Source organism: Neopsephotus bourkii, unplaced genomic scaffold (assembly GCF_033783945.1).
Source record: "Neopsephotus bourkii isolate Nb327-2 ecotype Australia unplaced genomic scaffold, CSIRO-AGI_Nbou_v1 NB_1706, whole genome shotgun sequence".
NCBI classification, from domain to species: Eukaryota; Metazoa; Chordata; class Aves; order Psittaciformes; family Psittacidae; genus Neopsephotus; species Neopsephotus bourkii.
The window spans coordinates 806,004-822,800 of NW_026902180.1; the positions used below are offsets into that span (position 1 = coordinate 806,004).

General features: G+C 35.7%; 1 protein-coding gene across 6 annotated transcripts in view; it reads right to left on the reverse strand.

The window, feature by feature from the left end:
- The window catches only part of CLEC16A (C-type lectin domain containing 16A), a 73,736-nt gene that overhangs the window by 48,881 nt on the left and 8,058 nt on the right, over positions 1 to 16,797 (reverse strand). For 5 of the 6 annotated variants that reach the window (XM_061376072.1, XM_061376071.1, XM_061376074.1 and 2 more), the window contains exons 3-11: positions 16,465 to 16,598; positions 15,559 to 15,707; positions 14,783 to 14,888; positions 12,775 to 12,898; positions 11,704 to 11,878; positions 9,941 to 9,994; positions 7,242 to 7,355; positions 2,613 to 2,841; positions 1,147 to 1,276 (exon numbers count right to left, since the gene is read on the reverse strand). In XM_061376072.1, the coding sequence (XP_061232056.1) occupies positions 1,147 to 1,276; positions 2,613 to 2,841; positions 7,242 to 7,355; positions 9,941 to 9,994; positions 11,704 to 11,878; positions 12,775 to 12,898; positions 14,783 to 14,888; positions 15,559 to 15,707; positions 16,465 to 16,598 (1,215 nt within the window). Of the gene's footprint in view, positions 1 to 1,146; positions 1,277 to 2,612; positions 2,842 to 7,241; positions 7,356 to 9,940; positions 9,995 to 11,703; positions 11,879 to 12,774; positions 12,899 to 14,782; positions 14,889 to 15,558; positions 15,708 to 16,464; positions 16,599 to 16,797 lie in introns of those variants that run through there. The other variant, XM_061376075.1, reaches the window with a different exon arrangement.

The following is a 16,797-nucleotide window of genomic DNA, read 5'->3' on the forward strand; positions in this document are numbered from 1 at the left end:
TATCTGCAGATCAAAAGAATTCTGAAATGCAGGTATTTGCCAAATGCACTGGCTTCTCACACGTAAGTATTTTGCAATTTTTACCACCTGAGCACATAGTTGTTTCAGTATTCAGTGAAGTCATTGCCAATTTCTTTCTAAAAGCCATTTGGCACATATTTTAGTCAAAATATCAATAATCTAGAAAAACGTATTTTAAAGCCAGTTCAAGCCAAGGTTTAATTTCACTTTTACAGTGAAATGGTTATCTTTATAAATGAATGCAATCTAAGGTACGTCAAAGCTATAATGGAGACAGAATGAAATTCTGGGAATACTAGGCAGCATTTCCCAAGTTTAAAAATAAATTTCAAATCCTATTACACATGTGCATTTCCCCAAAGGACACATTTGCAATTACTTTTGGGTTAGAGATGGCACATTCAGTTTCTTTTCTTTAGCATTCTAATAACAGTGCAAAATTCATACTGAGAAAGTGCCTAGGGGGCATTTAATATACCCAAGTTTAAATTTTGAAGACAGAGCAACTTCTGCTCCCCAAAACACTTAAAAGTTGTGTTTCAAAAGTCTTCAATAACCCTAAGATATGCTGATGGAGCAACTTCTGCTCCCCAAAACACTTAAAAGCTGTGTTTCAAAAGTCTTCAATAACCCTAAGATATGCTGGTAGTTCGTAAGTTAGTAAGGTTTATCCACAACTACTATTTCTAAAATTCTGCCAAATTCAGCCCTGATCAGAAGAATTATTTTTTTTCCTCCCTACAGGTATATACAAAACTGGCAGACATGACCATATACGTCATTAAGAAAACTTCTTAATTTAGAGTTTTAGAAAATTATGGAAATAAAACATTTATATTCTGGTATTATTGTGTTAATATTCCGTAACTTAATTTTACTACCTTAAGGCATCACAACTACCATAAAGGAAGGCACGAAGCAACAGGACTATTTTCAAAACTGATCGGTGGAAGTCTTATCCCATTTTTCTCATCCCACAAGTTGCCTCACTTATTTGTGATACACAAAAAAGCCTTGCAATTTTAATTGGAAGCAGATTTCAAACTTCCTTTAAGAGAAGTGAGAGAATTAACAGGAGTGCAAGTAAGGAAGAAATCAGCAAAATACACTGCAGTATCTTTATACCTGTTCCAGTTAGTTATCTCACTCCCAGAGGCAGCTGCACTCTTTTCTTCATCTGTTGTATTCTGTTCTGTCACAGTAGAGATGGGCAATTCTGACAGCTTACACCTCTCCATGATTACCATCTCTATCTCTAAAACCAAACCAAAAAATGTATTTTTAACAAACAGCTATGCAAGCTCTTTCATACTTTCCATTTTGCATTAAAAATAACTGATGCAATTATATCTTAGAGGTGCAAACAGAACCTTGGAAAGGTCAATGAATTCATAGATATAGGCAAAATTTCTTCTCATTAAAATAGTTTATTTATATTTAAGGAATTTAACTGCTATATGAAAACTATGCACATACATAATATATGTAAAGATAATATATAGATTTTGGCATGTAAACAAGAAACAGCAATCCCCCTTCCCTCCAAACCACAGGAAGAAAACACATAGAACTTCTTTCTGGGAAAAAAGAAAAATCTCTGTGAAAATGCTGGTGAGATTGGGGCATGGGCGGCCACCAAGTTTCATAGAGGATGCAAACAGGTCTCTACAGTTACAGCAAACAGGTTATTTGGACCCGAGTGCTTCATTTCTATTGGCATTAAGTATTAGGACCAAGTCTAGCTTTTGCTTAAGAATTTGGACAAAGATAAACACTAAAGGTTCCTGTTTGAAGAGCAGATCATGTCATATTTTCTTCAAATCATGGTGGGCAACAAATCAGTTATCTGACACCATTTAATGAAATGCCTTCTCAGACTGTTTACCTAAATCAAAATGCAACCATGTTTGGAGAGGGCTGTCAAAGCATAAAAGTCTTGTTCTGAATTACTTGCATGAAATTCTGCCACATTTTTCTCAATTTATGTCTAAAGTAAAGACTAGTTTCGATCATACATTCTTCTAACAGTTACTAACTAGGAAAATAAAACAGTTACAGTATGCTGCGAGACCCCTCATCCTATAAAACCAATTCTTCTTAAGGGTAGCATTACATCAAAAATCCTGAAAACATTCAATTAAGAATTAAAAAATAAGTTTTTTTTTCAGTTCTGAACTACTTAATACCACCTTCTACCATGTACTGTCAGTTTTAGCACACATAAAATACTCCTGACCACCTTTACTGCCTTACTACAGAAGGAAAAGTTAGAAAGTTGAAGTCTGCTTATGAAGTCCCCATAACCATGTACACCTAGTTGCAAAGCATGCACTTATGATAAGGCTGAAGACTACAGAAGACATGAAAACACTTTCATAATTTTTAATCAGATTAGAAGCACATGCTCTGTCAGAATAATTTAACAAGACAAAAAAAAAATTATGGCCAAAGACTGAAACAAATTTAATAGGCACACATTCACCTAGTGCAACAAGAGAACAAGTGATGCAACAGATCACAGCTAACACTGTGATAAACCCACTAAATAAAAGTATCCAAATTGTGTCATTTTAATTTGCTGTTATACTCACCTTCATTGTCACTGCTTGTTCGGATGCTCTTTGAACTAGCTTCTGTACCTTTGGTTTTATCTAGCTCATCTTGGTTATCTTCAGATCCTCTCTCCTCTTCATCTTCTTCACCAACATTTTTATAGTTGGGTCTTTTCTGCACTCTCTTCTTCCCCTTCTGTTTGTTAATTTCAAGAGACCTCTCAAGTGTTTCTGTTGGTTTTATGAAACATCTGATACTTGACTTTGCCTGTAAATTTGAAAAGTTTACATTGAGTTATAGCAGCACATTTTTAACTCCAACTGATAAAGAAACTTCAGTTCACATAAAAGAGGGGTTTCAGAATGAAAATCAGCAGGCCATTAAAACTCTCCAAGATGTTTTAAACTACAAAAAGGCAGACCTCAAGATGTATCAAATTTTCAGTAGAACAATCACCTCCAAAGTAATATATCCTAAAGATCTCTTATTAACAACTACGCCATTTTGAGACAGAAGATACAGAACTACCTATTTCATCAATAAAATTTATCATTTTTCCCCTCCTTTTAACTTCCTGAGTAGTTGAGACACACAAATTCAAACAGTAAGCAATCACCACCTGATTTTACTGATTATTAATTTACAGAGCAAGAAAATTCATTTAATGACAAATTTCTCCCAGAGTAAGTTATTTCCACGAGTCTGCACTATCCATGCCATCCTAACAACAGAGACTTCACAAAACATTTAGAAAAATCCCTCCCTTCACTGAAAGGAACACCTATACATAAAAAGTAAGTCATTAGGAAGAGATCTGGGAAGAAGCCTTCTACAAGTAAAATGTTTCTCTGAATCTTCTGACTTTTTAATAGGTTTCATAGAAATCTTGCATAAATCTCCTTGTGCTTTGCACTGAAAAAAAACAGACAGTAGGAGGTATCTTTCACAACACCAAAAAAAACCCACAATGTGAAATTTACCACACTCATGTCCCCAAGTAACCTCTCCAATGTATTTTTAGACTGATCAAACTGCAACACAGGAAGGTTTTAAACCAAACAGAGTTACAACCAGATTACCTTTTATTGATGGTTTCTGGTCAGAAAAGTCATAAGAAAAGGGAAGAATTCATTAAGTCCTATTCTTTAGGGGAAAAAAGGAAAAGTACCATGCAAGTTGCATAATGCATTTTTCTCTTCTTGCATTCACTTCTGAAAACTGCTTCCTAGAATCCTGTAGTTGCTTTCTTCATTAGGAACGCCCATACTTATCATGTTTGCATTTAGAAGATGCTGTTTGCCGTAAGAGCAAAATAAGAGACCAGTAGACAGAAATGTGCTTGTAAGCACTGAGCCATGGTCTAGTCCATCTCAAGATAGAATGCTGAGAAAAGTCAACATATGCTATCCTGCTAAATATAACAAGTCTATATACTTAAAACATTCTAAAATCGAACTTAAAAATAATTTACATAGTATATGCTTTATCTAAGTTGATTATACAGTTTGAGATACTGCTATTTCATACTTCTAAAATGTCTTTCAACCATGCTTTCAATTATGGTTTATCTTGTGCAATGTGTGCTGGTAAAATAAGGCAGTAACTGTAACAGCTTTTACGGGAAGGAGAAAGTAGGTTAAACAAGAAACATGAAATAGGTGGAACTGGCCCACATCAGAATTATGCAGAGAAACAGATCTCACAGGAAGTAAGGTAAACCTTAGTGTGATGACTGCTAACAAGTTTAAATATATTCTGTTGGCTACACATACTCAACTCTTACATGAAGTAAGAGATAGTATTTCTTCTGATGCCACCTAAACCCAGAAATACAGGGATAAAATACAGAAAGAAACCTGTACCTTCATCTGCTATACCTGAGGTGGAGAACCAGTTCAGTGGAGGCCGGGCAATCACTACTGCCCTATGATGTTCAGCAGATCTCCAGATTGGTTACTGCCAATTCATAAATTATTGTAAGTTAGATCTGCTGGTGATTTTTTTTCAACAAACTGATTTGCAGGAAGCAGTACCATTTGTTCCTGACAATTATCACTGCACTTTTGCCTTAAATAACTCTGGATATGTTGCATTTATACACCGCAAATGTAACCCTTCTCACCTTTTAGTTTTGTTAAGTGTTCTTTACTCTTCAGTCTCCTAATATGAAGGCACATGACCCTGCTTCTGGTAATCTCAGTCCATGTTCTCTACAGCTCACACCACTTTAATTCATTTTATTAGGAAGATTAATAGAGACATGAGTTCTACTTCAGGTTTTAGAAACTACATGTTAGTTAAAAACTGACACACTTGAATTTAAATATATAAAGACATCTCAGTTACAAGGGATAAGCAGTGTTACATACAGAGCAGAGGTTTAGAGAGAACTGTGGCTCACCATAACACACAGAAATACCCCAAAACAAGAAGCTTGGGAAAGTATCAGAATGATTACCATGGGAAATTGTAACAGAAAGGAAGTAATACAAGATAAATTTGGGTTTGACTTAAGAACAAACACAAATCTAAACTCAGCCAAAAAATAAAACAAACAAACAAAAAACACACAAACAACCCCAATTTTACTCATCACACTTCTCTACTAACCCCCAAACAAGCAATTCTGAAGTAGCTTCTGAAATAGTTGCCATTATTCAGTGGAAGTTTGTAATTTCTTCACAACAGAATACACCACAGCAGTAACTTTGCAATGATGCTAATGCACCCCTGAAATGGCCAACTGCTCAAAAAATCAACTTTCTGCTCTAAGAGTTCTTATCACAGAGCAACAAGAAACTGCCTCAACTTTACTTATCCATGCCTCCCCATCTACAGCTGACTTTAACCTCACTGCATTGAGTTGTGTACCAGTACACCATGCAACACATGCAGTAGCTGCTCACACTCAAAGGAGAGCAGTTCACTTGATAACTCCCCTCATTGGAAGCAGCACATGAAGCAATTCTGCTGAAGACTACTCCCTGCTCCTTCTGCACCAGTAGCCTTTCTGACAGTATAGGTTCACCCCTCCAAGATTTCACTGAAGAATATGGTTGAATTTACCAACAATTAAATTTCTCCCATGAAAGCTTTTTCCTCGACCACCAGAAGTGCCACCACTCTGCTCTCCTTGTAACAAATGTCCACCTCCAGCAGTTTCGTCAAATGCCTACCCTAGAAAGCCAATATCCCTCTTATTTCCCACTGGTCAGGTATGACAGAAGTACTAGTTTACATGCCATGTGGACCTTTAAGAGCAATAATAAGATGCAATCTAAACAGCATTACAAACATAGAAGAATAGAGGAACAGAAGTTCATGGGAAAGCCCTAATATTCCTAACATTAGTGCAAGCACACGAACACACGCTACAGGAATTTTGCACCTGTTACAGTAGCTATGAAAAAAAAAGAAAAATCTCACTTCTGTGACATCTGGTGCCACACCCTCTTGCCACAAATTTCCTGGTAACAAAGGTGCTTCTGCACAAGTAATAGCACACAACATCAAGTACACAGCTAGCAGAAGGTCAGACATCTGCTAACACAAAAGACAGCTTTATCTTAAAGCATTCAGCCAGTTCTACCATTCCACTGCAGTTTACTCTAAAAAAAGATTAGACTCTAAATATCAAGGTCAACAGTACAAAAAGCTACTAGCTAAGTCCACACAGCTTCCACTGCACAGTAGGAAGAAACAGAGAAAAGCGGACTTGTATTGTGGAAGACTTGAAGCATATCTCCCCCTTGAAACTCTCATAGCTATAGCTGGGAAAGAACATAACAATCTATTGCCTGTTATAAAAATATGCAGTAACTTTTTGCTGACCAGTCAGAAATCAGGGAACACATTCACTCTTCAGACAGAACTATAGTCATAAGCCTCTTAACAAAAGTAAGGTTGTACCCCTTCTTATTACCATCCCCCATTAGGCCTTTAACAAGTAACAAATCGCAAAACCCACCACAAAAGGGAAAAAAAAACATATACATGAAACACTTAGAACACACATTAGCAGCAGCAGCATCTACCAACATCTACACAGGATTAAATCTGAAGATACAAGGTCAGTGACAAAATGATAGCACTCCCATCTATTTGCGGCTTGCCTATGTTCTCTTATGCACATGGATGCATGCTTTCAGAGATGATCAGTTTTACTGACAAACCAGTGGGACTACTCAGACAAAATCCTTAAATCCTTCTATATACAAAGCATTTACCATAAGGCCATGTATTTTTTCTAAGCTGCGTAAGGAAGTAATCTCACAGGAAAGTTGTGATGACTCATTGCTATAATACAGAAGACTGGATTACAGGAGTGTCCCATCAGAACAACAGAAGCCTTTGTGTAGTGCCTGACCCCTAAGCAACTAAGTATTCTAATACATGTTCTACACGTGCATACGTGTTCTACACGTGCAGACACCACTACTGGAAATACATATGCATGCACAAAAATATCGCACCTTTGACAAGAACAGAGTACACCAAGTTTCAGAGAGTATTTTTCTGCTATCATAACCAACAACAAAAGCTGCAATCTACTGCTGCTTTTCTCTCCTAATCACTATCACCTTAGCTTACCAGTTTCCAGATGCCTGATTCTACTTCTCAAATGTTTTCTCCAAAACAAAAATATTCAAAATTAGCCAGCCACCTACCGAGTTTTTCTGTACATCTTGCTCAACTTTAGAAGAAAACACCGAGAGGTCACCATTAAGTATAACCTCAGCCAATGAGTTCACCAAAGGGGCATAATGTATAATTAGAAAAACCTATTAAAAGAAGAGTGGAAAGAAATATCAGGCATCTATTACAGAGCACATAGTTTCACAATTTCAGTCACTGAGCATACTTTGACCTTGTTAAACTGGTAACTTCACATATAAAGTACAATTGGTTAACAGTTCATGAAATCTACTTCAACCTTTCTCCACATTTTAAGCTACCTAGTTTAAATAATTCTTCATACTCTTCACTCCTATAGAAAAGTAAAATTCTCTCTCCTCATCAGCTTCAAGATGAAATTTATGTGATATTCTAGTGAGTAACCCAAATTAAAACTGCTCCAGAAAACGGGGATTTTTGGCTGGGTTTTTTTTGCGTGTGTGTGTGTGTGTGTGTGTGTGTGTGTGTGTGAAGAGATCACTTGCCTTTTTTTTATTTTGTTTGGTTTGGAGATTTTTTGGTTGATTACTTTGGACGGGTTTTGCTGTTTTTTTTTTTTTTTTTTTTTTTGGGAAACTACATAAACTGATTCTGGTACAGAGCATTCATGGACCTTCTTGTATGCCAACAACTGGAAGGACTCCAGTAAGTTCTCTGTTGTGTATACAATTACTTTGCAGTGATTTATGAGTAAATGAAGCTGAACTGGATCAGAAGCAGCTTTACTTGCTATGAATTAGCTATTATTTCTTTCAATGACTTATGGTCTAGCTACAGAGCAGCTACATAAGAGAGGAATAAGGGCCATACTGCTTAGAATATTAAAGCACTTTTGCAGAAGTGCTCCAGTGCTTTAACAGAGTTCTCTACACTAAACACTCTATTCTGAGGCAAGGCTTACAAGGTTGGGCCAGCAAATAATTGGCTCCTGAACAGAACCAGCTCAGATCCAGCCGCAACAGCCTTGTGTCAGCTTATAATCATTTTCTCCACAGGAGTATCGAAGCCTAAACAGTGCTTCTAACTGAAAAATCCCCAAGTAATTCCCAAATCAGTAAACCTTATCATTGTTTTGACAATATTTAGCTAAACATGTCCTCCAGAGGTTTTCTCGTTAAAGTCACAACTATTACAGACCTTCAAAAGTGAAGTGCTTATTAGCATGCAGTGGTGACCAAGTAAAACTTGGAAAGTTGCAACACACTTTGAACAACCTCATAAACCACTCCAGCTTCTTCTGATTCAGAAAACACAGCTTAACTACACACAAACATGTTTTGGTATAAGTATGTTACATGTTCACTTTGTGAAAAGTCGATGAAAGTCCACAGCGGAATTTAATCTGCTAGTATGACTCTATCAAGCACTTGTCTCCAATGTGAGTAATGCCTGAAGTGTATGCCTGGTCTCAATAACAGGAGCTAAGAAGGTTTTTCAGATACTCAGTGTACACTTTTTCAGGTCCCCCTCCAAAGCCAGACTCCAGGTTAAAAAGAGGTAGACAAAGATGTATTTCTACCAGTTATAGGAAAAGTGATTTGCTACATCACATCCCATTCTGACACAAATTTTTTTTCCCAGTTCTTTATGGTTAGAAAAGCAGTTCCATTTAAAAGAATAAAGAATATGGATCTAAATCTTGAAGTCATACCTAGGCAATACTACTTCCACTGAAATCAAAGAGGTTAAAAGAGGTCAACATGCACAGCACTATGATGCAGACTCCTCTAGCTAAAACAAGTTGTTCCTCCCCATGTTTAATCTGTGGTAAATAACTACCACACTATCATAATTTTTTAAGTTTAAATTAAGAAGCATTAAATTGCATTATCCTGAAAAATAACATTTTTCAGAAAAGTTCTTGAAGAAGATGAAATTATGGCCCAGACCATAAGAAAATTACGTAAAATCATAAGGTCAACGGAAAAAAGGAGAATAAACTCTATGAATACAAGGCAAAACTATTTTCAGAGAAAATTATTTAAGAAAATTAGACTTCTACCCATGCAGTGAAGACCACAGGGAGAAAAGATTCTTTTTCTCTATTCACAATAACAAAAAAATCCCACTGCGAAACTCAATATGAAAAAAGGAGGTGGCACTAGTAACCGAAAGAAATGGCAAGTATTTAAATACAGATTTAAGGTATAGGCATAATGATATTCAAATTGTGAGAAAGCTAGAGGCTTAAGTGGTGGTGGTTTGGGGGGGTGGCGGGGTGGTTGTCTGGGGGAGAAAAAACCCCAACCAACCAAACAAAAAAAACATGAGATCACTGCTTCTCCTATTTCTATTCAAATCTGGAATATTTCATTGCTTAGGCAGATTCAAAATGCAATACAGAATCTAGCTAAACTTCACCTGAAATATCACCAAGTTTTGTCCTGGTGTGTTGCATGGCTCTGTTATGCACCATGTGTCAGATGGTGTTCACAAACTATGATCACTGACTGCTCTAAAGGCTACCCTGTGCTATGCGATCCTCAGAAGAAGGAACTGCTCAAGTAAGAAACTGCTTGGTCTGTCCATAAAAAAACAAAAGGTTTTCCTTTTTAAATGGAAACTGATAGGTTTAAATCTTCACTTGCCAAACCGTCTTTAACAGATTTGCCCAAAAATAAAGTAGTTCATAAATCATAACACTACTGCAAAAATATGTTCAGCAACAGGACGAAATACTTAAAATACCTACCTGTGAAAGAAGATAGAGAGAAACTTGGAGACTTATTTTTGGACGCTCTCTGCCCTATGAAAAAAAAATTTATGAAAAATGCTTATTTATTTTCAAAAAGTCAAAGCATCCACAGTTTAATATTTTATTTAAAGCAGAACTTTTAATAAGGTGCTGTTCCACACATTCTGCTATTAAATGTTCAGAAAGTAACATACTTTTTATCATTCACTTCTTGTAAACTATTTCAACTGAAGAACCTCAGAATAAGCATGTCCCTTCATCTACATGCTTAAAAAAAACCAGCTATTGATTACAGTCTCTCAGACACCTTGGTAACTTAAATTTAACAGGTAAGTATCTGAGAAGCATGCAGGGTTTCACAATGCTACTATTCCTTCAAACAGTAATTCTCAGTTAACCTTCATTAAAAATTTGCCTTAAAAATTACTTATTCAGAAACAATGAAATATTACCTACATATTAAAAAACATCTTCCTCATAGACACTTCTCTAAATCAAGTAAAACACATTGGACAAAAATATCTGAAGTATAATTTGAGCACAACGCTGCTAAATTTATATACCAGTAGTAATGAAAACATTTTTAAAAATGAATTAGTGATACCTTAAAAAACCATCACCAAATAAACTCATCAGTTATTGTAAGAGGTAAGAACAGCCCCATTTTACAACGTAAGTGCCTGAAAACAGGATGACAATCAGATTTCTGTACATGCGTGAATGGAAAAAGTTGGAAGAGCTGAAGAAAGTAAAAGCCGGGAAAGTCTGCCTCATCCTATTTCAATGGCAAGACAAGCAGCTTATTGTTATTCAATCTTCAGTACACAAGGAACATACTGAATTCATTAACTTGCAAGAAACCTGACCTCTGGCTAATGCAAGTATGCTGAAGCGCACAAAGCACTGCCTATCTTAAGAACAAACACCACTACATAAGATTTGGAAAAATAAAAATAAAAATTTCTTAAAAGACAGCTGAACATAGGAACCTGTACAGGTTTTATAAGAACAGTTTCTATTTCATTAAAAATTGTCTTTCAACTATGCTTTGCAAAAAAACAAAACAAAACAAAAAATAACAACAACAACAACAAAAAAAAAAACACAAAAAACCCACCCCAAAACGAAACAAAATACACCCCACCTTTTTCTAAAAGCAACTAGTGACAAGACAACAGGCTTTAAACTGAAAGAGGGTAGATGTAAATTTGATATATTTCTTCCCTGTGAGGGTGGCAAGGCACTAACACAGGTAGCCCAGAAAAACTGTGGCTGCCCCATGCCTGGCAGTATTGAAGTCCAGGTTGGACAGGGCTTGGAGCAACCTGGTCTAGTGGAACGTGTCCCTGCCCATGGCAGGGGGTTGAAGCTGAAATAGCTTTAAGGCCCCTTCCAACCGAAACCAGTCTGTGATTCTATGAAAAATCAAATCAAGTGTATCGCATTCAAACACAGCTTATCTGCAAACAGAATAATTAAGTATCAAAACCAAAATTTGTATTTTCTGCCTGGAGTGGATTTTACGCCAGGGCAAATTTGCAGGGATACTGGGAAAAATGTATTATAATTTGCTTATTTTATCTATTCTGCCATTAAAATTCAGTCTCACGATATTTCCTTCACTAATCCTATTTAAGCTGTTTCATGTAAAGCATACATAGATATCAACAACATTAACAATACTATAGCATGCACCTGCTGAAGAAATTGTTATGCATACTGGAAGTAATACCTTTAATTGTTTGCAGGTATTACCTTACCTTGTCTTGATTGACTAGTGAATACACATATAAGGGAAGAAAGAGCCGATTAAGTAGGTGGTCTGTCAGCACATCATTTAAAAATTCACAGTTAATGATAAGGATATCATTAAGGTAATGTAAATGATCAAGATGTTCTGCTACCAGGTCACTCAGTTTGCCCCTGTTTCTGTGCCTGAAAAAAGAGCAGAAAGTCTGAGAAATAAACAATTGTCAAAGTGTTAAAAACCTTGAGGAAAGAACTAATGTGCATCCCTTCCACACAGCACCTCAGATCAACTGCCTAAAGAGGTTTTTAGTAAAGTCAGCTAATGCAGCTAGCACATCAGGCTTCGATGTGGTTTAGGATGCACGTATCAAGTTCTTCCCCAAGTTTTCAGAAGCAGTGGTTGTTTTAAAACTTCACTTTCACTGTCAGGGTCTTTTCACAAGTCAATCATAAAAAAAAATTTGTAAGATTTGTTTCAAAAAATAAAAGAAGAAATCTATGTTGTATTTAACGTTCACTTCTTCACTTTAACAAAGCAAGAAACAGAGACCTATGCTAAGGTGGGTTGGGAAAGCAAACCAAGAATAATCTAAACCAACAAAATATTTCTGTAGATGATACTGGAGTCTTGCACACGCATTTCAGGTCTGACAGTTCACGTATTTAATAAAGAGTTCATCTTTTCAAGTTGAATTTTTTTCCTAGAAACTTTTCAGAAAGCTGTTCTACTGTGATGCTACACAAAAAAAGGAAGATTAAAAAGATACAGTTAATAAAATTGGAAAAAAACCCTCCTTTTGTGTCTTCTGAATATCTACTAAATTTAGCAGAATTAAAGATGAAGAAAAAGCATGTGGCTAAACACTAATTTACTATCTGTGTATTATCATGGAAAGGACACACAGCACTAACCACTACCAATTCAAAGAATCACTAAAAAACTTTGCAAGAATGAAAAGCTTGAACTGTCTACAGTGGAACATATTCAGAAACTAACTTGATCTGACCGCTACAGACAAAGAGAGAATCAAGAACTGGGAAAAAGCATTTTCATTCAATACCCATCGTTTGTAAAACCTTACTCTTCGTCAGTCTGCACGCAGTTATCCAATTCTATCACGTGGCTTCCAATAAACCAAACAAGGTTGGAGAAATAAGGGACAGCAGTTTTATCTCTAATGTAATGCAGCATAGGTTGGTTGTCCACTGAAGAGAAATTGTTAAAAAGAAAAAATCAGTTGCCAACTTTTTGTAATTAATTTTTAACAAATACAACAAAGTATCTTCTCAATTTGATTACATGCTAGCTTTTCATATGTGCATATACCTGACAGGATCTTATGCATGAAATGGACAGCTACAAAAGCATCATATCAATTCTTAATTGGCTTGAATGAGCCTAATACTGATATATTTACAAAGGTCTGAAGATAAACAAATCTAATGGAATTGAGAAAGGCTTTTTTTAGCACATTCTGTATTAATAAGAAGAGAAAAAAAAGCATAAGAATAAAGCAGTAATGCTGAAAGTCAAGCTAGTTAGACTTACATGACACTGCATTAAGGAACACAGGAATCATCAGTGAAGGAAGGGCAGAAGAAACAGACAACAGTTAACAAGATTAGGAACTGGGATAGTGACATCCTCCAAAAGGGTTTAAAAAGCTAAAGCACAAAGCAACTAAAAGATACCGGGTAGGTGTTAGATCAGAATATATGCAAATGGATAGTCAGAAAATTATGAACCATGAACACCTGAGCTGTGTTTTTTCAACTCTAACCTTTATATTGCTCTAACATTCAATGAAAATTCTAGACAAGTGCATTTTGTGTTTTTTTTACCATAAAAATACTTAGATACATAAATACGTAACTAATAGGATATAAACACTGCACACTGCTCTTTTTGTGAGCTCATACTTGGGTTTAAAGCTCCTTGAAGCAGAAACATGTACAAAGTGCCCATTTCACAACATACAAAAGAAAGACATTTCTGTCCCTTTCAGTCAACATTATGAAGAACCTCTAAGCCACGCAGGCTACCCAGTTATTTGAACAGCAAATTGTTCATTTTTTTAAAAAACAGATCTTATATTCTTCTATGATGAAGACTTGCCAAATCACTATTTCTCTTCATAGAAAGTTGTGTAGATTTAAAATGTAATTTAATTTAAAACGGATTAAAGACTAAGAAGCCCTGCATGAACATATTCCATAATACATCCTATCTTACAGTATGCTGATTTCAGAGGTAAAAGTTCTAAATATACACCAATTTCCCTACAGAGATCACTATGATATTTTAGCCTATTGCAGATTTTATACACCCCACCTAAAATATTAGGGGGATGTGACTTTTAGACATTGTCTAGTTCAAACCTGTTCTCCAAGTAGCAATAATTTTGAAGTTCAACAAGGTTGCTAAGGGTCTTATTACATTTTTAAGATCTCAAACAGTACAGATTACTCAGGGTCTCTGCAAAACCTACCACACTATTCTCATGGTGAAGTTTGTTTTTTTTTTTTCCTGATGTCCTACTGGAACGGCCAGTACAGAAATTTGTGACAGCAGCCTCCTGGCCTTGACTGGGGCCCTCTGGGAACGGTTTAGCTCTTCTTCAGACTGCAGCACCTACAAGCTCTATAATCATATTCTAATGCACTTAAAAATCGAAAAGGAAGTGATGTAGCCAGCAAGATTACTACTACACACATTATAAAGCTCAAGTTCATAAGTCAAAAGTAGTTGATAGGCTTAAAGCCCTTTGGGTTTGGGGTTGGTTTTTTGTTTGTTTGTTTAAATACAGCCACATTCTGATCTTTGTTGGAAGGGAAGCTGAAGTTCCTTGTGCATGCTTGTTTTTTCAAACCAGTTTAATCTCTGAGGAAACAATGCTATTTACAAGTATATACTGCAGGTTTGGAGTTCTGTTTCATAAAAAACAAAATATGTATTTGAAGCGTGTCAATATGCCAAGCTTTTCAATATCATAAAAGACAGAAAACCTTTAAATATAAGTAACTGAAAACTAAACTACCACAAAACAAGCATTTTTTACACATGCCTTTTTTAATATGTAAAAAGCATACCTTTGTAGACATTTAAAGTTATAGTCCTAACAGCAATCCTGACCATGCTTTCCGGGTGGTTAAAAAATTTAATAGCTTCAGTGTACAAAGCGAAGTCATTAGTGTGCTGCAACAAAAGGAAAGAAAGTATTTATGCATTAGCCAAACATGTACAGAGTATCTGTTGGGATTTTGCATGAAAGCTGTCTTCCATGTACTGCTCTGATATTTTTATTTTCTACTTAAGTGTTTTAAATGATTTTACAGTGCACAGTCAGCTGCATTTGTAGCTCTGCATTAAAAATAAACTGCTTTAAAAGCAGAGCTTTCCAAGTCAACTCTGCACATATTCAGTGCTATAGTGCCATCTTCTGGCAAAATGTGGAATGGAGCGAGGAAAAATCCATTACCACCTTAATCTTTGACTACTCCGGCTTTTTTAGACTATGACTAAGACTCTTAGAACTAAGTGATGCAACAGAAAAGATCCTGTTTAAAAAAGCACAAGAAAACGAAGCACAAACAAGTTGAATTCTCACGGAAGTAGACTTCAGAACTACCAAAACAGTCCAATATAAACCAACTTCCAATTATTATAGTTGTATAAGGACAAAGACCTTCTTTATCATGTTTTTGCAGAGATCCCCACAAAAAAATTCTCAACCACTTTTATTAACATTATAAAAATAAATGTAGGACATGCCAAAAGAAGAGACTAACTAGAATGTGTACCAAACTTCTATCTATTTCTAATTAAAGTCCTCTCATCATTATACTACAACTCTTTTTTCACTTACCTCATTATAAAAGAAATGTACAGTATGATTGTTGAGTTTCAGGGAAAGAGTTTTCAAAAATGATATGTAATATGCCATGATCTCCTCATCAGAAAAGTCAAATTTGTGGACAATAATAGAATTTACATAGTTATTAGAGAGCAGGTAGTCTGAAAAATAAGAGACATTACACAGGTTAACAGAAAGAAAACATTATGCTAACTAGCTGTATGTAAAGTACCTGCTAGTAACAAACTACCTGATGGCTGAAGATCCACATTTTTAGCCAAACAACTGAAGTGATGGCTTCAAGCAGTAATGTAAAGAAACCGTTTCCTACAAAAGTCTTTGCTGCTAAGAATAAGAAAACTAAGAATACACTTGACTTTCCTCAATTTATGCAGGCTTTGCAATTAGTAACACATAAGACAACTCTCTTTTCCTCCCAAAATCATTAACTTTCAAAGGCTTATGACTTTCTCTACAGGATAGCTGTCAAATACTTTATTAATTCTCTCTCTCTTTACATGTTTCTAAAACCTTGAAGTAAAGGTAGCAGGCTGAATGTCAGCCCTGATGACCTCAGAACAGTCCCAGTACAAATGATACAACAGAGTTCCACCACATCATCTGCAGCAGCAAAGCAAACAATACAGACCACAGTGAACTTGCTGACTTAAAGAACCCCCTGAAATGTGCTAAATACTTCAGTAATACTGAACAACTACTTCTGTACTACTGAAAGTTTACATTAAAGGTATTTTGGAATCAAATTACACTGTATTTTCAGTGTTCAATTACAAAGATTTTCAGGAATACATAAGGTTCTTCAGTGAAGGTGCACTAGGGCTAAAGTTCATTAAGTGAAAGGGAATTCAACCACATCTTGATCATTTAATCCTGAACAGTTTATAAGCATGCCCTTACACAGTGATGTTTCATGACTGATGTTCTCAAAAAGGATGTTCAGAGTCTGCAGAAGCTGTACACACACATAACGACCAGACTTCTGACGCAAGATGTTCAAGAAGAAAACAAACATATTCTTCTCCAAGAAAAAGCTGAAATAAAATAGAGGTGTCATCAAGTTACTTATTGTCTTTAGCGAGAGTATAATTTTACTAAGATCAAGGATGATTCTAGGCAAGTTTAACGAACAGCATGTTTTACATTTATAAAGGATTATTTTGCAAAGTTTTATCTGTACAACAAAAGAATATCTTCCAACAACCTTAAATACTAACAAGGTCACTTCAACAC